Source organism: Alosa sapidissima, chromosome 18 (genome assembly GCF_018492685.1).
Source record: "Alosa sapidissima isolate fAloSap1 chromosome 18, fAloSap1.pri, whole genome shotgun sequence".
Taxonomy (NCBI): domain Eukaryota; kingdom Metazoa; phylum Chordata; class Actinopteri; order Clupeiformes; family Clupeidae; genus Alosa; species Alosa sapidissima.
The window spans coordinates 13,368,740-13,389,586 of NC_055974.1; the positions used below are offsets into that span (position 1 = coordinate 13,368,740).

Below are 20,847 nucleotides of genomic sequence, written 5' to 3' on the forward strand. Positions count from 1 at the left end.
GTCACTCCACCAAGTACAATTTATATATTTTCTTCGAGTCAATGCACTCTCACATTCTCACTAGGCAATTTAAAGTGCAAAGGGAATTTTTCTAATTTCCCACAAGAGAGTCATTAAAATGCTCTGTTGAAACTGTGATTTGCACCATTGCGTAACAGAGGCAGCTGTTCTTGATAGAGACCAACATATTGTTTGCTCTCTGGTACTTCACAATGGAGGCTGGCAGAGTGCGACTATAACACAAATCAGAAGACAAGCGTAGAATTTAATACACTAGTGTTTGCAGGTACACTATAATTATCAGCCTACATCTGTGCAGCTATATATTATATTTCATGAATATGAAGGAGTGTGTCAGACTCAGCAGACATAACTGAAACAGTTGCATTTATGCAATGGAACGAGAGATAAATTGCTGTACTACACAGGGGCGCCTGCAGGAATTAATGCTATGGTACGCACACCCATCACCTGTTTTTGTTGTTTAAACTTGTGATATCCATGATGAGTATTGAGTTAGTGAATTAGCTCAACACTGTGTGCTGATAACCATATATAGATAGCTGAGTAAAAGAAAACAACAAGTAGCCTAGTTGCGTGCCTGCGTGCATATTCTGTCTCCTGCTCAAACAAAATGTGTGCGCGTTAATTTTGATAACGTGTTCACTTAGTTACATAATAGAAAATTGTAAATAGCCTGATGGCATGCAGCTAATGGGTTACTGTGCATAGTTGGGAAGGTATGGTGGGCCAATTTGGTGTGAATACACATTACACACACACAAGGGAAATTGTCTCTCGTTGTTGAGTAGCCTGATGGTACGCACAGTGCGTACGGACATACACCTGCAGGCGCGCCTGGTCCTACACATATACAACTGTGTGTACTGATTGCCCCTTAATCTAGTTGTCAGGTTTACCAGAACACACAACACAAGTTGTCTGTGGTCTCTAGGTGACTAGAACAAACACATGGAGTGCAGGATATTCCTACTGGTCTCTCCAACCTTTAGAGCTCCAAGTAAGTGTTTCATTAGTGATATATTTGTATAGATATAAATGAAGGATTTGTTTAAATTCAGTCTGTTTCTGCTGAGACAGCAGCTGGCCAGTTGGAGTACCTCAGTGTTCACTACAGAGGATACATTTGAAGAAAGTGACAGCTACTCAATATTTTGGAAACTACAATCGTTTTAAAATATATATATATATATCAATCAGTAGCCGATATGTTCAATTGCTTCAATGTTTTGATTCATGTTTTACCATTTATTTTCCAAACATCTGGCTGATATAAAAAAGAGACTGCTGATTCAGAGGGAACATGTCCTATGAGACTGCATTGCAACCACACCAGCCAGACAAGTAAGTTCAAAAGTCTTGCCCAGAGGAGAATTTAAAAGAACTGAAGTGAGATAATGTTCCACACCATTAAATAAATCTCAGCAGTGACCTTTCCATGGATTTCAAAGGTAGGCTTGTTAAATCAAGCCCGTGAAGACATCAAACAGGAAACCACAACACATGAAGACAGAAAATCAATAGTCTCATTTGCAAATATCTTAAGGCTCTTCCACAACTTTATCACACTGTTAACAGATTTGGTGTTGGGCCAGAGACTCTTTGAGAAGCCTAGACTTTATGAAGGGTATGTTGGAGCTTTATGCATTGTTAAAGATACTGAGATTGTATGTCTACTACAATTTATATTCCCTCCCTCAATCCCTCCGTGACTGTCCCTCCTTTCCTTTCTTCAGAGCTCACCTCAAGACCTTTCTGTTTCAGGAACACTTTTCATCTTCCGCCACTGCATAGACTGATCACAAATGCCTCTTTTTTTTTGGTTTGTTTGCTTGTTTTTGTGTTGTCTTGCTCTGTGTGTGCTTTGTTTGTGTTGACTTTGTAAAGTGACCTTTAGTCTGAGAAAGGCGCTATATAAATAAAACGTATTATTATAGCTTCGCTAGCGGCGGTCATATAGGGATTGTCATTTTGTCAAGTTTTTTTTTTTTTTTTTTTTTTTCCCCGTCATCTACTTCCTGAATTTTTGGTCACAGGACACCGAACCACCGGGGCACATGAAATTTGGTGGGTATGTAGCCCCACTAGACTTTTACGGAAAAATTTTGTTTCGTCCCCAGGGGCCACTCCCCCCCCCCCGTGCTGGGCCCCCCGAACCGCAAAAAAAGCAGTTTTTCCTAAATAACTACCTGAACCGTGGCACTGAGGATGAAGAATCTTTTATGGTATGTTGGTCTCAAGGGCCCACATCAATCTGGCCCATAATCACTCATTTGTGATTTGCACCCCCCCGGTAAAAAATGAAAATGCAATATTATTCTGCTTTAATCGCCCCTATTTTCAGTTAAGATGTTCAGAACTGCACCAAATTTTATGTGTATGATTGACCTGGCATTCTCTGGGGGTATGCCAAGTTTCGTAGAATTTCATCCATGGGGGGGTCTAAAAAAAATTAGGTTATGTGTACATTTAGTGACTGTACACTCATTGGCCTGTAGATGGCGGCGCACACATATACACATGCACACACACACAGGAACCCACATACTATCGGTATTAGAACAGCCTATACATAATTATAAATTCAGTAGGATTAAAAGAAAGCCAAAATAAATATTCATCATCATCATGGCTGCATTTCCAGTATTGGCGATAAGTAGTCGTTTGTCCACTAGATGGCGCATCGTTGCAGTGAGACGTAATTTTGTTGGAAGTTAAAAGTGGGGTGGAAAAACAATGGACGCTTCCTACAGGACTGTAGTTTACCGCAGAGAACGTCTAATAAGGATAGGATGATGGTCACATGAAATGTAATTCCCATTTCTTCTTGAAGCCGAAATAAATCTGAGGATGTTTATCGGACATGCTTGGTTTTTACTGCAGGTACTTTAATCTTATAATATCAATAAGGACCTAGGTAATTTTACTGTGTTGGTTGAGTGATGGAGGCCAATTTGATTGATTGCATTTGTAAAAAACTATAAATGCGGTTATACCAAGCAAATTGATAGCAGCACTGTAATTGTATCTTTCGACTGTCATTAGTTGCACGTGCTACAAAAATCATTCTGTGCAATGGAAGATTTACCAATGTTACACCGGTCTGATACAGTTTTGCCTGTACATGCGTGAGACTGAGACGCCTGTTTATTTTGTTTTAAGTGCGTGCAGGGTGTGAGAGGGGAATCTATGTGCTTTGATTCCAGCTTGGAAGTTGTAGTCTGTGGAATTAAAAAGCACGTGTGTGTGAAGTATCCAAACAATGACACCTTCATTTCATTATGGCTGCTTTAGCAACACACCCTAAGCTACTGTGTAGTGGGTCCCATTTAGAAGTGGCTACTTCATTCGCGCTTTCCTTGACATAGAGCTGCTTGAATTTTATTACAACCTTTCGCCACGATATGGCAGTTTAAGTCCGCTTGATACTGTAAGGCGTAAGCCATTGGTTTCCAAAGGAGATTTTATTTGTGTCGCCAGCATAGCCTATTGACAATTTATGTTGTAAATAGGCCTACCTGTAGCTTAGGAAAGCTAACAGCTTTCTATTAGGATCTAGTTTGTTAGTTACAGTTTTGTCATAACTCCCTGATGCATTTCGGAAAATTAAACAATATCGGGTGCCTATGGACTAGGCTGGGTGAACCCAGCCTGATCTGGCCGCTATTTATTTTTTGATTTCTTAAAAGATTGAGCTTGGTCTGGTGAAAGCCAGACTAGCCATGGACCTCAGTTAATGCAAGGGAACATGAATCAGCTTATATTTGCACGAACAATAACGGACAACAGCTCTTCGACTTTGGCCCGTTAAAATGTGTATGAACAGTCTAGCGACGCATTTCATCAAGGCCCATTTGGACATGTCAGTTATTTGCACCACTGATTAGATGTAAAACAGCATTTCGTTTCAGACTACTGTTACTTTTTGTGCATTAACAATAAAGTGTTACATGAACTAAAGATGACTAAAATCTTATGTAGAAGAAGAAACATTCACAAAAAATCCATCCATCCAAAAATGACCTTTGTTTTTGATAGCTGTTGAAAACGGCATGGAACTGACAGAGATGTTTTTGTTTATAAATAAATAAATAAATAAATAACATTATGCTGATACCTTTTGCTTTTCCCAAATACAATGTAGCCTACAGTGTAAGTGACCTTTCATCAATCCAGTTGCAATGGATGAACTGTGATGAACTGCCCTACTTGTGATTGTTTAGAGATTTTAAAGGTTTTATAACAATGCTACATCTTCTTTGGCTATTCTACAATCTATTCACCTTTTCAGCACCAGGGGCCTGTACTACGAAGCGGGGTTACTGGCTTATCTGGGTAACTTCGAGAGTAACTTCATCACGTGTGGCGTAACTTCCCGATTAACCCGTACTACGAAAGGTGGATAGGTTTTAACCGAGGTATGCTGCCATGGCATTTTACGCTGCATCTCAAACCTGCTCCGAGCAGGTTATGTTCTTGGTTAACCCGAGGTTTCCGTTAACCACGCCCTTTATAAATAGGCCTACCACCCCTCCACTAACAATTTCTCCCGAGACATGTAGGCGTACTGTACCTGAATGATCCATACGACATTGGAGCGCAAATCGTGAGGGACTCTCTTCGCAGGGCGAGGGGTTTTAGAGACCGCCAGAAAATATATTTATTCTCTATGAAGATATAGATTGTCAGCCGAGGGAATTCGTTATCTTTGTCAGATGATCTAGGAAGACGTCTCATAGCAATGCCCGTACGTGGACATTCATTCCATCGGTGATGCTGAACATCTGAGCAAGAATAGGCTACTGTATGTCCGAAAATAAATCGGACATAGGCCTACAGTATGCCTAATAAATTAAAATCACCATTTTAACAAACGTATTGAATTGAATGTCATATTACTGTACCCTGCACATAAAGGCTACACATTTCCACAGCACCAGAATCCGACCGAATGCCTCCCTCAACCCCCTCCATAATCGGCTTTCCACTATTATTTGCGATGGCCAACTCCTCTGCTACTGTAAAACACTCTGGTGCCTTTCCTCCTACAGTAGTGTTCAAAGACACCTTTTTCTTGTTAGCTGTAAAACAGAGGCCAAGTGAAGGCTATAAGCTAGGCCTACATGTTTTCATAATTAAGAAATATTAATGCAAGCTACTATATAAACCTACTATTCTGAATAATGCTTTTGTGTTTCATTTGCTGCATGTGCGTTTGGCAATGGTGTTGCATCTGAAATGTTCACAGGATTAGGCATACACTAAATCAGTCAATGGGGGATACCTAAAAATTAAATTATCCTTATTACTGTAATCTATATGCCCACTTCTGAATTGGGTTGCATCTGTAGGCCTTTCTATGAACTCAAAATAGGCTATTTAATTATTTCGACTCATTTCAGACATTCCGCAAGATACTAATCCTCCGTAACACATATTTGAAGAACATGTGGGAATAAAACTTTACTTTTAGGCATTTAGGCTACCCGATCTTCAATACGTTGCCAGCAGCCTTGTCTTGCTTTGTTTGCTGCCGACGTATTTGATTTTTGTTTTAATTCCTCGTAACTTGTCACAATAATTGTGCATTCCTCGTCCGTAAAATAAGGTGATTACGTCATCATTGAAAGTGGTGACTTGCGCTGCAACCCGCCCCTTTTATGTGAACGCGCACAAACTCCAATTAGGTTAACCCCAGTTCAACAAATCAACTTCTTAATCAGCGTCGTAGTACCGATTAACACCACTTATGATAACCAGGTTTTGTCAACCCCGGTTTAACAAAGTAACCCAGGGTTACATCTGGGTAGGTTAAGCTCCCTTCGTAGTACAGGCCCCAGTAGGCTGATTATTATTATTATATGGTAAAAAGGAGAAGTGATACTATTTACTATTTACAACATTAATAGGAGTGTGTGATATGTGTATATAGTCACAGTGTTAATATCTTAATTGTAGTTTTAATGATATGCAAGCTGACAGCATTTCTTGTTCAGTCCTGTCAGATCTGCGACAAGGGAACTACAGTACAGTTCGCACTGTGCCCCATTGTAGTCAGTATAGCCTCATGTCACTAATGAATGAGGAGGAAGCTGATGACACTTGTCACTTAGTTTCAGTGGCACCATGACTCGCATCATGACTGGTTTAAAGCTAGTTTTACTATGAGTCATACATTTACACATAATAAAAGAGAGAAACCAATGCTATCCCAGGTTAACATCTTGTTTGTCTGTGAAACTTAAGGGGAAATCCGTGGATTTTTCACATCAATCTCTGTTTCTCGAGGTCACCAAGTACTGTCGGTACGGAAAAAAACTAAAACAATCGGTTTTACCTATCTCGAGTTGGTAGTTCCAACAGCTAAAGCACCCAGGCAGCTACATCACTACAATCTGGGGGCATGTCCACGAGCGCCTATATTCATGCCCGCAGATTGTACCAGGTGTGGCTGCTGTAAAATGCAAGTCAATGGAAGTGTGATGTGGCTGCATTCAAGACAACTGGAATCCTGCAGTATTTTACATAGCTCCTTTAAAGGAAGCCAGCAGTATTTCACATAGCTCCTTTAAAGGAAGCCTGCCTGTCTGCCTGCCTGTATTTCACATAGCTCCTTTAAAGGAAGCCTGCAGAATTTCACATAGCTCCTTTAAAGGAAGCCTAAAGTATTTGGGGGCAGCCGTGGCCTACTAGTTAGCGCTTCAGACTTGTCACCGTAGGGTTGACGGTTCGATCCCCGACCAGTAGGCACGGCTGAAGTGCCCTTGAGCAAGGCACCTAACCCCTCCTGCTCCCCGAGCGCCGCTGTTGTTGCAGGCTGCTCACTGTGCCAGGATTAGTGTGTGCTTCACCTCACTGTGTGTTCACTGTGTGCTGAGTGTGTTTCACTAATTCACAGATTGGGATAAATGCAGAGACCAAATTTCCCTCACAGGATCAAAACAGTATATATGCTTATACTTATACTTTCACATAGCTCCTTTAAAGGAAGCCTGCAGTATTTCACATAGCTCCTTTAAAGGTATGGAGTTCTGTAGGCTTCAAATTGTCTTGAAAGCAGTATTTAATGCAGTATTGAACGCAGTATTACATAGACCTACTGAAAGGTGCTCTAAGCAATGTTATGCGGTTTCTATGCTAAAACATTTTTTTGTCATATACATTTGTCACAACACCACCTCACCATCCGTCAGCTGCCTGTGGCCTGAATACACTGTAAAAAAACGCGGCCTCTATGGACAGCCCAGGCTCCAAAAATGGCAACAAAAACAACATGGTCCAACCTAGACCATAAAAACCACCACAAACTGTTCCAAACTTTTTAGGAGAGTTTCAATTGCACTGGAGGCAGGTGGAGGGAGTAGCGAGCTAGTCCTCTTTTGTTTGAACGTCAACAGAAGTGACGTTACCCATTATCGCTTAGAGTGCCTTTAAAGGAGAATTCTGCCGATTTTCCATATAGATCTCTGTTTCTCGAGGTCAGTTTGAGACACTGGTGGGTGGGTGCCCTACCCCCTGAGCGCAAAAGCCCAATAAAGAAAAGAAATAGGCCATCATTTTACAATGTATAAACTGCGGACAATCTATCTGTACCTTCAATACAACCTCCACAACTAACCCACAAGTCTGCAACCAATCACTAGCAAATCATTACGATTGCTCTAAAAAGACATAAACCACTGCAAACACATGAACCAGTAAAGAGACTATGAATTTTTTTAGATGCATTCTTACTGATGAAGATTTCATCTTTCCACAGGTCGGTCATGCTGGAGGGTCGCTTGACCAACCAGGAGCGGACGTTGGCAGCTCTGCTCCAGCAGGCATTGCAGATAAAGGACGAGATGGCATCTAGCCTGCGGTCCACTCACGGCTCTCTGTTGGCCGAGTGTTCATCCAGACGGCTCCTGGAGAACCACATCCACACCATCACTCACATCGTCAAGCAGCTCAGCGCTGACATTCAGGCACAGTATCATTTACTTAATCAAACAACTCAGCAGTAATGTAGGTGGGCCTTCACCATGAGTTACACTGTCAAATATTTAGCACTGATGCAAAAATGATCACAACACTGCTAACATGGTAAAACAGCCTAGCACAGATATCCAGTCACTGGTGTAAGAACACTGCATAATTCACATGTATGTTACAGTGTAGCTATTCTAGTCAAAGCAACACATACTGTACTGTACAACACAGCTATACAGAGACAAAAGGGAGCAATATGCCAGTGATGTTCCCTCCCACAGTAAGTGATTGAATGCAGGTCGTTCTTTTAACAAAAGCCTATTTTGATTCCAATCAAATAACAATAACTTGTTCAGAAGCCAAATTTACTTCATTGCCAAGAGCAACAAAGCCTGAAAATCACATGCTCTGGGCAGTATGTATCCCTCTCTCTACCATGTTCCAGGCAATGTTGAGGTATCTCTCACTGTCATGGGCTGTCAGGGTGGCCAAATGTGATTGCTGTGAGAGTGGGGGTCAGCATTGTGTGCTTGGTGTGCTTTCACATTGGTAGGCTACATTGCTCACATCTACAGTAAGCAAAAAACTCTTTTAATGATGGCCAACAAATGCCAGGAGATGGAGTCCATGCCAGTGAGACCATTTAGCTGAAGGAAACACATTAGTCAGGCGAGTGGGCATAAAGTAGATTAAATCATTAAATCAACAGCTCATAACTGGAGAAGCAGCCCTCTGCCTCAGCAGAATGATGACATAACTGACAGATTATGGGGCTCAGAATGGGGCTCATGCGTATGTTAATTATTGCTAATTCTCTCCACTTCCCACTCTCTCCTATCTGAAATGTGTAAAACTGTACCTGTGACGGTCCTTGCATACTGTTTGGCATGTTAAACTCCGAGGTCATAACCTTCATAACGAGAACAGCAAATATCAAGCTTATGAAAGGATGGCATAAGATGTCCCAGCTCAGAAACTGCAGACAGATTCAGGTGAAACTGTTCATTGAACTACTAATGTGAAGTACACTGATGTCTCGATTGTGTAATACCAAAGACTTTCTAATGAGGAGACACAGCACTCAAGGAAATGGGGGCATGGGGTTAGTTTGTAACGCCAATACGGCAGTAGTCTACACATATCCCACCCTTTCCTGTGTGACTCCCCTTTCACTTGAATAGGAAAATAACTGCCCGATAACTGCCCAAAGTGCATCAACAAAGTGCATGAATCATCAGGGGCATCGGACTGGGGGTAAAACCAGTACTGATTACCAGGGCCCCAAGGGGAGGGAGGCACCTTGAAAAGACTGGAATATATTTTAGTATATTTATTATGGGGGCCCATCAGGACTGCCTATGCATAGGGCCCAGGATATTGTGCTACACCCCTGTGAATCATCAAAGTACTGATGTAGGGAGTATTCACTAGAGTAGTCGCGTGTGTCTGTTTTGCCCACCTCAGGTGCTTGAGACTCAGATCGCCCAAAGAGACGCCGTAGCATCGGGTACGTCCGTCACCGTGCAGAATCTGGACCAGAAGAACCTGGTCGGCATTGGAGACCTCAGGGGCAGAGTGGCCAGGTACCATTAATGTCACTAAGCCCATGATGTGTCACCCAGGTCACCAAGTTCACAGAGAATCATGGCAATGTTCTTTTGATTGACTGTTGTATTCTGTATAATGCATGAGCACGTGTTTGCAAAAGGCTTCACAAAAGACATTGCTGTGTGTCGTGTCTACATAATAATAAATTAATCAAACACACACGGAGGTAAAGATCACTTGTGAAACATCACTTAGTTTCCTTTTAAGCATTCAACATACAGTAAGTTTCACTGCGGTTGGTGAATTACCAATGAGAAAAACAATGCACAGGGGAGTGATTCCACTTAAAGAGATGGATTATTTTAAACACTACAGTGTGTATATTTTAAACACTACAGTGTGTATTGGTATACAATGACACTAGAAATATGCAGAAAATGAAGTATGAGAAACATAATAAATGAGTAGTATGCAAAACTTGCAACCAGCAAAGTCCAGCATTTGTTTGCCTAATTTGATTTGCAAAGAGATCTGAATTTGAGCTCACCATCCAAGAAGCAAATTGGGAACTTTGTTTATAGGCAATAAATAAGGTATTGGGGATGTTGATCTTCTCTGGAGGACCTAATGAGAACGATCTGGCAGCTTTAAGATTGAGTAGCATTTCCTTTCTTCAATACAAAGAAATCTATTTGGTGGCATGGAGGCAGCAGCAGGGAAACCCATACTATGAATCATTCTGGTGTCAGAGTTTATGGGCATGAGTTCTCAGCATTATGACCCAGCATTGATCAAGCAGGAACAGCAGTGTGTCTGTGTCTGCGCAAAACAGACAGAAGGACGTCACCATAGTTTTCTCTCACAGGCACAGACACACAAACACAAACCTTGTTTCAGCTTTTGTTTACAATTCCTATTCTTGTGAATAAGATCATTCTTGTGAATAAGATAATTACCTGTGGCTTCTGGTGTCATCAGTCAACACTGCAAATCTGATCTTGAAAGGTGATTTTGTGTACAATAAAAAGGCTATAATTTTACTGGTTTCATATACAGTAATTTACCGAGCAATACAGTACGTGACAATACTCCTCTTGGATGAATGTTTACGTTATCATTTTATTAAAGCAGTCAAGCACTGCTTGTACACACTAAATTTTGCTTATGCTCTCCAAGCTATTTTTCAGAGGGACTGACTAGAGCTGAAATGTGATAAAAAGCCACCATGGTGTAGCCAATGTTTTGCCAAGAGCATTTGTATCAAAGTGGAATTCGTTCTGTTATTACACTGTGACAACGGTCTCCAGCTGTGGTCAGCTTATACCCACAGAGCCACTGCAGTGAGTGCCATAGGCTGGGTGATGGCGGTGGTGATTACACAACAAGGGCTCACCCCTGCTGCGTCTGACATGATGACATGCCTTCAGGTGTGACGCCAGCATCGCTAAACTCTCGGGGGACGTGAGTGCCGGCTCGAAGGACGTCCTCCGCCTGCAACAGGAGATCCTGGAGATCAGGTTGAGTCTTGAGCTTCGCCTGAAGGACACGGAGCTGAAGGTTAGGCGATACGAACGGAGAGGGACACAACACAAGGCTGACTAAGGGCCACCAGTGCTTGCATATTACATCAGCAAAGACTTGCAGTCACCATCAAGGTCATTTTTATGTTTCCTTCATCTGAGTAGGTGCTGATTAATTTGAGGATTTGTGGGGAAATTGCCCATCAGCATTCTCTCTGTACTGCATTGTCCAGTTTACAGAGACATAATTTATGGAGCTAAAAGAGAAAACATATGTACAGTACATTATTAAAATATATGTAATCTCTGTGGTGCATAGATTAAGTAATTCTATAATTTCAGTGGCTGTATAGATTGCCCAGCAGTGGATTGACAGTAGCAGCAATTAATTTCCTCTTTTTGACTTGTTCCGCTCGTGTGTTGCACTAAAGTAATTCCCCCACTGTCTGCCCCTTGTCCTCGGTCCGACAGATAAATCACACTGATAGGAATACATTATGTCTAGGGGAGGATGCGGGTGGGGGCTCCCATCAATGTAATTGCAAGTGCAATTGAAAGTGGGTCATTTGAGATGAGCATCTCCCCCAAAAGGGTAGGACCACTTATCCAGACCAACATGGAGGCTAGAAATATGTCCAAATATGTGTGTGAACACATGAAGTAATAGATGAGAAAAGAAAATCGTGTTCAGAGGCCGATGCTCAAATGGTGTAGCTTTTCACAAGAGAGGAGAAAAAGAGGAGCCTGTAGACCTTGAAAGACTATACTGCAGGTGCAGCTATTTCAAAAAAGCAACTTGGGAGAAGGGGAAAAGAACTCGAAACGGCATCCTTCACAGTACATCCAGTTTACTGAACTGAAGTTTCAGTCAGTCAGACCTTCATCAGAGCTGTGTTAAAATAAGCTGAAACATAGAGACTAGTGTCCATACTGTATATGTGTGTGTGTGTGAACTCTGAAAAAATGAAATCACACTTAAAAGCAAACATTTCAGTGCAGAGTTCCCAACCTCAAATTACAGTGTCAGTTGCTTTAGTGGATTTCTTCAATCATAATGAACATTTGCACAACATTTAGTACATTTCTCAAAACAATTAGTGTAAACTGCACCACATAGTGGATAACCTGTAAAATTTTGCTCAAAATGTTTAGTTTATGCCTCAAAAGCAAATATTTATGCCCATGAAACAGTCAGTGCCAATACAATGACAAGTCCTGATACCATGTTTATATCAAGATAGTCAAACTGTTTTGTCTTGTTGTCAATGTGACAATGTGTAAGTAATTTGTAATAAACAATGCGCAAGGCAGCACTATTTTCTATTTCAAAACTACAAAATTGCACATTACTGTAATGTGTGTGGATGTAGTTGATTGCAAGACAGTAGATATGTTTCAAAGATTTTTTTTCTGTTGACAGACATTGTGACAGTATAAAGAAAAAAAAGGTTTTTTTACAGCATTGTGCAAATTAAAAATTAAAAAATTAAAATATGCAGTAAAACACCGCTTGGTCAGAGTTGTGCAGCACTGTACATCTCTCTATACATCCTGGCGTTCCTGTCTGCCAGGTCACATACATTTATATATGCTATATGACTATTATATATGACTATTATATATGACAGACTATGACAACTAGTTATGACAACTACTGTAGTTCAACACATTTGCATGTAATGACACAAGCGATGAAATGAGGCCAATTTGTTTTATGGGGTAGGACGACTCAGCAGGGAACCAGTATAGTGGATTTTGACAAACATGACATTAACCATTGAAAATTTAAAAAAAAAAAAAAAACAGCAGACATTTGTACAAAATCAGTTACATGGATGTGCTAAAGCATTGCTGTTTGTTTAAAATGGGGAGAAACAGCTTCAATGATGTGCGCAAGTGATAAGATGATATGGAGTTTTAAGAAATTAACATTTTGATCTGAGAAATGTGCCAAAGCAACTGAGAAAAACTGTAACCGTAGACATGAAGAACATCAGTAAAGAAAATTATTTAGGAATTTATTATTTAAGAATGTCGTAAGAATGGTGTTGGATTGCGTTTTTGTTGATGCTGTGCTGTCCTGTGTTGTGTTGAAACGTGTCGTTTTGTGTTGCATTACTCTTTTCCCTTTCTTGTTCCAGTTGTCTGAGGCTGTGACGAAATTAGAGAGCACACAAGCAGAGCAGGTGCTCATGCAGAAGAACACCAGTGGCGACTTAACCAGGGAGATCCAGCGCTTGGATGTGAAGTAGGTTAACTTCATCCACTAACACTCTTCTACTTGTCAAATTAAATCATTTCCCAAGCAATTCTCCCCAAAAGAGCTCTTGGCCCATCAAAACACGGCATGGCATGTTTTGCGAGTAAAGTCCAGTTATTCGACATGGGATACGGTTCTCTATTGCAGATCTTAAACGGAAGTTTACCAATTGTAGTGGTTACAGCACTCAATGCAGCTAACAGATAGTCTTGCAGTCTTACACCTTGATACTGTATGCTTATAGCTTCCCAGTCTTAACCATGTTAAAACTTTAGTTTTAAACACAGAATGTTTTAATGGGCTCTGACGATTCTGGGCGCAGATAGAAGATGAGAGGTCGGGTCCAAGTTAAAAGAAGGAACTGGGAAAACAGCACCATTTGATGGATGGGGTCCATTTATGTATGCACACCTTATTGGCCAGTTCACGGCGCAGGTTATTAAATTGCTGGTTGGTGTGGGGGTGGGGTGGCATGATCTCTCCCATCTGCAGTCTGAACACGTCTCACTTCCTGGCTCTCCTCCAGGGCGGGAGGAGTGAGGGAATAAGAAGAAATGTGAGAAAAAAGAGAAAAAGAAAAATCGAGGGGGAAAGTAATGGGGCCAAACAACAGAGAGGAAGGGAGCAGAAAAAGAATGATGTGCTGAGACGACTGAACGTCTGTTCTGTCAGGGGAGCACTGATACTCTCGGTGATAGAGCAGTGGTGGAGAAGAGAGATGCTGTTGGGAGTCACCTGGTATTTCGACGAGAGACTGTACCCTCAAAAGAGCCAGCAGCACGTTGGGGATCCGCGCGACGCGTGCTTGGCAAATTGTCCCAACAAAGACGAATTGAGGAGCTGATGCATCTGACAGCCGATCTCACAGGTCCTGTTGAAGGGGATGTGGCCCACCGACTTTTATACTGTCTGAGTGGTGGGAACAGATGGCATCTCTCGGCAGTCAAATCCCAGCCAGCCAACCTGACGGTATAGCCAAAGGGAGCATGACAGAGCAGAAAAAGGGCACAAGAATGCTGCCAATTAAAGGAACGGCTTCCAAGTGTACTGGCTGCCAAAGAGACATCTGTTATTGTCTTGCAAGTAGTGATATACACACATCTCCAGTAAGCCACAACAAAAACATTAAAAAATGGGTTTGTTGGCCTAATATATATCACTAGTTGCGACACTCACAGATGAGTGTGGCAGCTAGTGCAATGAGTCAAACCACTGAGAAAGGAGCAAATAGTCCAAAATGTTACAAAGTATAACTGAGGAGCTGATGGCATAGTCTTGGTATAGTCTTACGCATCTTGCCATAATCACACTGCCCAGTGTCCATGCCCATTTAGTGCTTTTGCATTCACTTCGGTCACCTGTAAAAATTTATGTTGTTAGGAAATAAGCCTGATAACAAGCTTCAAACAAGTCTAGGGAAATGATGTACAGACCAGAGTCCCTAACATGGGTGTGTGCATCTACGATAATGTGGCAGTCAGTGTTTACAATCTAATAGTGGATGACATGCAAGAGGACACCAGCTTACCTCCATGTCCTGGACCAGCATGCACATTGTCCCCTCAAAAACGATAAACCCTCGCACAACATTCCTCTCTTTCATACCGTCAACTGTCAAGGTCCAACAACACCAATGTATGCTTGTTATTAGTGAGGACCACATGTTATATTAAGGAGCTGGCCTAGATGCATACTTAGCATTTTGTGATCATTAAGGCTACTTTCACGAACTCTTAGTCAGCTGTCCTCTGATTTACCAATATCTAGGCGATATTTGTAACATCTATTTTGTATTTGGCCCGTTATGAAATCATGTGGAACAATTTAAACACATTGTAAAACTTAAAGCCCAAATTTGGAGACATCCATGCATGTCGAAATTTACTGCCAATTCAAAACTGGATTACTCTGGAACGGCTAACTGTACAGGGGACTGCTGTGAATGTTTGTGTGATGATGAGTATGCTACTTCGCGAGTAGTTCAACTGAACTGAACTGTATGAATTTGGACGCACTTTCTTTCTTGCGCTGTCACTTTCTCCACTGCGTAAAAGACTAAATTAATTTGCGCTGTGAATGCTAAGATTATTTTGACAGGCCACAGGCTAAATAAAAATCGCTATTAGTAGGACGCAAAGCAGAATATTGAAAGAAGGGGGCACCAAGGCCACCATGGCCTGTAAACCTCTGATTTTCAAAGGGGCATCACGGCCAACGCAAGGGGCTACGACCGTCGTGGCCGCCGTGAAATTCCTACCCTGCATGTGACTCTTGGCAGTGTTGGTAATTGGGTACTTTTCAAATGTATTCCTCTACAGATTACAGGATACATTCCCCTCAAATGTATTTTGTAATGTATTCCGATAGATGACTCAAAGTGAGTAATGTATTCTGAACACTGTGTCCAGAGCCTGTGAGAATGTGAAGGACCTGCAGCAGGAGGCGGTCAGGCTAAGGAGATGGACGGAGCAACAGCTGCAGACGACAGCGCAGAGTCACACACATGGCTCCCAGCAGCTCCGGTCACTCATGCAGGACAGGCTGGTAAATCCTTAGAATGGGAGGAGGAGAGGGAGAAGGTACCCACAGTATGTGCCTGTTCCTTGTCTCTGCTCGGAGAAGCACAGTGTAACATCAAAGCATAACCTTTAATGACTTTTAGAATGAGCCAATCATTCTTCAATATGAGAGTAGCATTCAGACTATTCTGCAATTCTGGAAGTAAAGCTTTGTTATTTAGCTGGCTCAATGCCACTCTTGTGAAGAATGACTAGAATCCCTCCATAAATCAGATGACACAGCACCAAGCTTGGCATTACATATATGTCAGTGCAACTAATCATCATAGTGTGAAGTGGCAAATGTGAAATCAACAGAAGCAACAACAGACAGAAGAACATTTTATTGTGGGAGTTTTGACCTCATAAGCAGTCTGTTGCAGACCCATTTGTTCTTGAAAGTGATTGGAATCTAAATCGTCTATCTCTTACTTTCTCTCTCTCTCTGTCTCACTCTCTCTCTGTCTCTCTCTCTCTCTCTCTCTCTCTCTATCTCTCTCTCTCTCTCTCTCTCTCTCTCTCTCTGATGAATGTGTTCCCCAGGGGGATGTAGAAGGGAGGTGCAACAAGCAGCTCTCCCTCCTCTCCGCTCGCCTGGAGGCTGTGGAGGCCAGGCTGGAACTTGAGTCCTCCACGCAGCAGCTCAGACGCTCGGAGAGCAAACACAAGGCGCGTCTGGGTAGCCTGGAGACAACCCTGAGACAGGAGCTGGACGACATCAGGAGCGAGTACCGGTCTGGTGAGCTTGACCAAAGCAGCCCGCAGCCCTAATATGGAGTTTTAGTTGTTTTTTTCCTGCATTTGTGGGACAAAAGAGGAGAGGGCTAACAGCTAATAGGTATATAGATATGCAGCTAGTGTTGTGTTATATACTGTAGGGGGACAGGGGGCCAAAATGAGAACAGGTGGAACAGTGTGAGCTTTGTTTACTAGACTCAGTCGCCCAGTGGGTATGTCTGCCCTCTGCCACCCATTCAATGCCAGTTTCCTGCCAACCGCACCCACAGCGATGGCCCTAGCACAAAGGTCACATGGACTAGAGCAGTGGTTCTCAAAGTGGGGTCCAAGCAGATTGTGTCTATTTGCTCCCACCCACATTAACAAACACCCATTCTACTGTTGCTTAACTTGGTTTATTTGTCAGCTATCTAGCTGATGAACGTGGAGGAAATGTTTGAGTCAGTCAACATTGTAAAGTGATGCATACCGGTAATCCAAAGTTGACAAAATACCAATTTACATACCTGACATAAAACACAGGATAGTGAACCCGGTAACAACTTCAGAGAATACAAATGGCACGTGCTTAACTGTTACGATTATGAGGGGGGTCCTCGGATAATGTTCTCCACCACAGGGGGTCCTTGGAACCAAAACATATGAGAACCCCTGGACTAGAGAGATGTTGAGCAAGAAAATGACAGCAGACAGAGGGGCATAAACAGACAATGAAACACGCAGACAGACAGGTAACACACAGACAGACAGGTAGGCAGGCAGATTCTCAAAAAGATAAATGAAACCAGCCATTAAACAAATACTTTTCAAATAGAGATTAAAAGCCATCCCTCTAAATCCTTGTATGGATGTCCATAAGAGTTCAGAGGGTGTAAAGGATATAAAGGGAAAGGTATTGAGTATTGCGTTATTGTTGAGTCACAAATTACACGACACACATGGCACAAAAGCAATCACCTTGAGTGGTGAAAACGCTATAATTCAAAGTCTCTTCCCTGTGTGTGTGTGTGTGTGTGTGTGTGTGTGTGTGTGTGTGTGTGTGTGTGTGTGTGTGTGTGTGTGTGTTTGTGTGTGTGTGTGTGTGCGTATGTGTGCGTGCATGCATGCACATTTGTGTGTGTGTGTATATGTGTGCGTGCGCATTTTGTGTGTGAATATTGTGTGTGTGTGTGTGTATGTGCGCGCGCACACGTGCATTTGTGTGTGTGTTTCCCTCGGATGACCAGGATTCCAATCGATTCACGAGTCCATCAACTCCCTTAAGTATATTGGTAGCACCAAGGCTGAGTTGGACAAGGAGACGCTGCAGCGAGACATCAAACAGATTCGCAGGAAGATGGCGGGACTGAGAGACGTTTAAGATCCAACACCGAGAGCTGCAGCCTATCAGACCTCAAACTCTTCCTATAGATCCTATATGACTGCAACCTATAGCTGTGGTCTAAATTGGTCTGCAACACAGACTCAAATTCATTCTCTTTTGCATTTGCATGTATTCATTTGGCAGATGCTTTTATGACTGCATCTGAACATGCATACTACTACTGCTGTTTAAATTGCCCTGAATCACTGCACTAAATCCTGATAATTCTCTTTTCACATTTGCTTATCAACAGCCGTTGTTTGAAGTCGTAACCATAATAGAATACTCCACTGGCCGTGGAGCAGGGTAGAGATATTGATCTGTGGGTAGGCTGGGCTGAACAGGAAGGTTGTGGTCAGTGATTACAGGCTTTTAGGCAGTGAATGACCCCAAACCTGAGAGAAGTAAACAACATAACATACTGTATTGTGATCTATATTGACGTATTGCAAAGGAAATTGCTTTGAGTAATTTCTGACTTAGAGGGAAAAATGCAATGGTATTTCAGATGAAACAAAAGTTAACAGACAGGGACAATTTAAATCATACACTTGCTATTACTGTAAACCCAAAGTCAGCAGTTTAATTATCAATAAGCCATGGTCTCAATGAGCAATACATATAAATGGGACATGATTTAAACAAAAAATAAAAAATAGATGCATTAACTTATACAATTTCAAAACCTGTATTATATTATCTCCATAAACAGAAGTATAAATCAATAAAGAATACATTTGTTGTGGATGCTTAATGTTGCAGTTGTCTTTTTCACAGTTCCACACAAACCACTTCACTGTTCATGTGTATGTAATCATGCTGGGCTGTAATCATAGATCATTTTATCTTGTGTTGTCACATAACAAAAGCATGTTTTTGATGCATTCACAACTCCAGTGGTTGTTGCTGTAGTGTGACAAAGATGATTGGGTTGGAAGTAATGTGCTTGATTTGTGTGTGTATGAGACCTGTTCCACACTCACATGTTTAACTCACACACACTTGTACACAGAAACACACCCCTTCAGAGTTTGCAACACAGTTTTTTTTTGTGTGAATATGACCTGACATAGTGTTTTCGGGGACATGGATATAGCCCCTGACCTGTGCAGGTTTTAGCGTGCAACGATTTGCATGTTTGCTCTGCTTTCTTCTCATTGGGATGTGTGGCCAGATGATCATGTTTCAATGTGATTATGTAAACAGTATTGAAACCACAACAACTGCAGCTACTAAGACAGCTTTTAAAAACAGCTTTTTTAGGCACAGTCATCGATTGAGCAGGAAGTCATGTTTTTTTGTGTTTATGTTTATATTTAGGAGAGAGGATTTATATTTCATAGAAGATGATTGCTGAATGTGACAACATGTTTTAATTGGCTTGACATTGTGCATGATTGCTGACTGCACCTTTAAATGGATAAGTCCTTATTTGCTCATTGCTCCTTTCCTCATTTAACCATGCCACCTTCTATACCTGCCCAATTGGGATCATTGTGTTCAGATTCCTTGAAGGGAAACATGATGTTGTGCTCTAACCAGCATTAAACAATATGTTTTTCCACATCTCTGAGACCAGTTGAAGCAGTTTCATGTCTCTGTTTCTAATATAGTTTCGGAGGTCAGGCAGGATTGCCTACAGCTATTTGAACAGGAAAAACCTTCCATAAATTACAAACCCGCCATCTAGTTCACACCTTTCACATATTTGCTTGTTTCGCAGGTCCAAGGAAATAAACATGATCCTTATGGAATATGATCTCCGACTTCCTCTAATTATCTCATGACCTATCACAGGTTACCTCTTCTCTATCACAGGTTCTTCATTCTAATCTCACCTCGAAACTGTACCCTCACATCTGCTCTTTTCTTCTCTCTATAGTAAATGGGTCAGTCAGTCTACAGTTGTGAAAATGCCAATGTCATCAGCTTGGCACCTCTTAGATCTTGGTTTGGTGACTGCACTCTTCCCTCACTACATAGTTGGTGCCTTCACTTCTCCGAGAATGGAACTGAGAGTGTGTTAGTCAGGGAATGAATGTCAGTGAGAAACATTCCAAATATCACCTAGTGACACCTGACTCCCAACATCACACCATTTGTACCTTAAGTAAGAGGAAAACCCCTCCATAAATTACATAATTTAGTTCACACCTTTCATGCTTCCTTGTTTTGCAGGTGCAAGGAAATAAATATGAACTTAAAATATGGGGTGCATCCCGAGCTCTATTTGCATGCGGCCTCTCTCCTCGGTCCTTGGTCTTCCAGCTCTGGAAATCATTCAAAGCTCAGCGTCATCGAGGATGTCTCATTTGTCTAATAGCAGAGTGGTGAGAACGAAGAGAGAGAAAAGAGGGGGGAGGGCTGATATGCGAGGAAAGACAAAAGCATCCTACGCGGAATGTTTCCAGTCGGAACTGTGTGATCATTGGTCCAAGCTGCCAAGGTAAAAAAAAGTTCCCTCCCACGTCTGTCAACTTTCGGTTTCAAACAAGTTTGCAGCCATTTATAAGGGGTTAGGACAGGATGAGGGAAGTAAGGAAGGAAACAAGTTTGTAGCCATTTATAAGGGGTTAGGACAGGAAGGAAGGAAGGAAGAGGGAAAGGAAGGAAGGGGTGGAGGATGGACAAATAGAGAAATGATCTGCACCCATGATGTCCCACTTCCTCTAATTATCTCATGACCTCTCCTCTATCTCATGTTCTCCATTCTCACCTCATCTCAAAACTGCTCTCTCACGTCTTAGGGCCCAGACACAACAACCCGATTATCGGCCGTCGGACATCGTCAGTGACTCGAGTCGGTTCGGTGTGTCCCGTGCCGTCTTCAGTCAGAGTCGGCGTCGGAGTTCATTTTGACCAATTTGA

At 42.0% G+C, this 20,847-nt stretch overlaps 1 protein-coding gene across 1 annotated transcript; it reads left to right on the forward strand.

Annotated features, from left to right (window-relative positions):
- Nucleotides 1-979: 979 nt before the first annotated feature.
- Nucleotides 980-18,656, forward strand: fam81b (family with sequence similarity 81 member B). Its single transcript, XM_042070201.1, has 9 exons — nt 980-1,021; nt 1,303-1,365; nt 7,781-7,988; nt 9,457-9,575; nt 10,968-11,097; nt 13,202-13,308; nt 15,729-15,864; nt 16,422-16,617; nt 17,843-18,656. The coding sequence occupies exons 2-9, from the start codon at nt 1,325-1,327 to the stop codon at nt 17,974-17,976; spliced, it is 1,071 nt and encodes a 356-aa protein (XP_041926135.1). The 5' UTR covers nt 980-1,021; nt 1,303-1,324; the 3' UTR covers nt 17,977-18,656.
- Nucleotides 18,657-20,847: the final 2,191 nt, after the last annotated feature.

Excerpts from the sequence above, each read along its gene's own strand:
- fam81b (XM_042070201.1), top strand. The coding sequence starts at position 1,325 with ATGTCCTATGAGACTGCATTGCAACCACACCAGCCAGACAA. Across the intron at positions 11,098-13,201 it reads TGAAGGACACGGAGCTGAAG|TTGTCTGAGGCTGTGACGAA; the intron begins GTTAGGCGATAC and ends TTCTTGTTCCAG. Across the intron at positions 15,865-16,421 it reads CACTCATGCAGGACAGGCTG|GGGGATGTAGAAGGGAGGTG; the intron begins GTAAATCCTTAG and ends TGTGTTCCCCAG.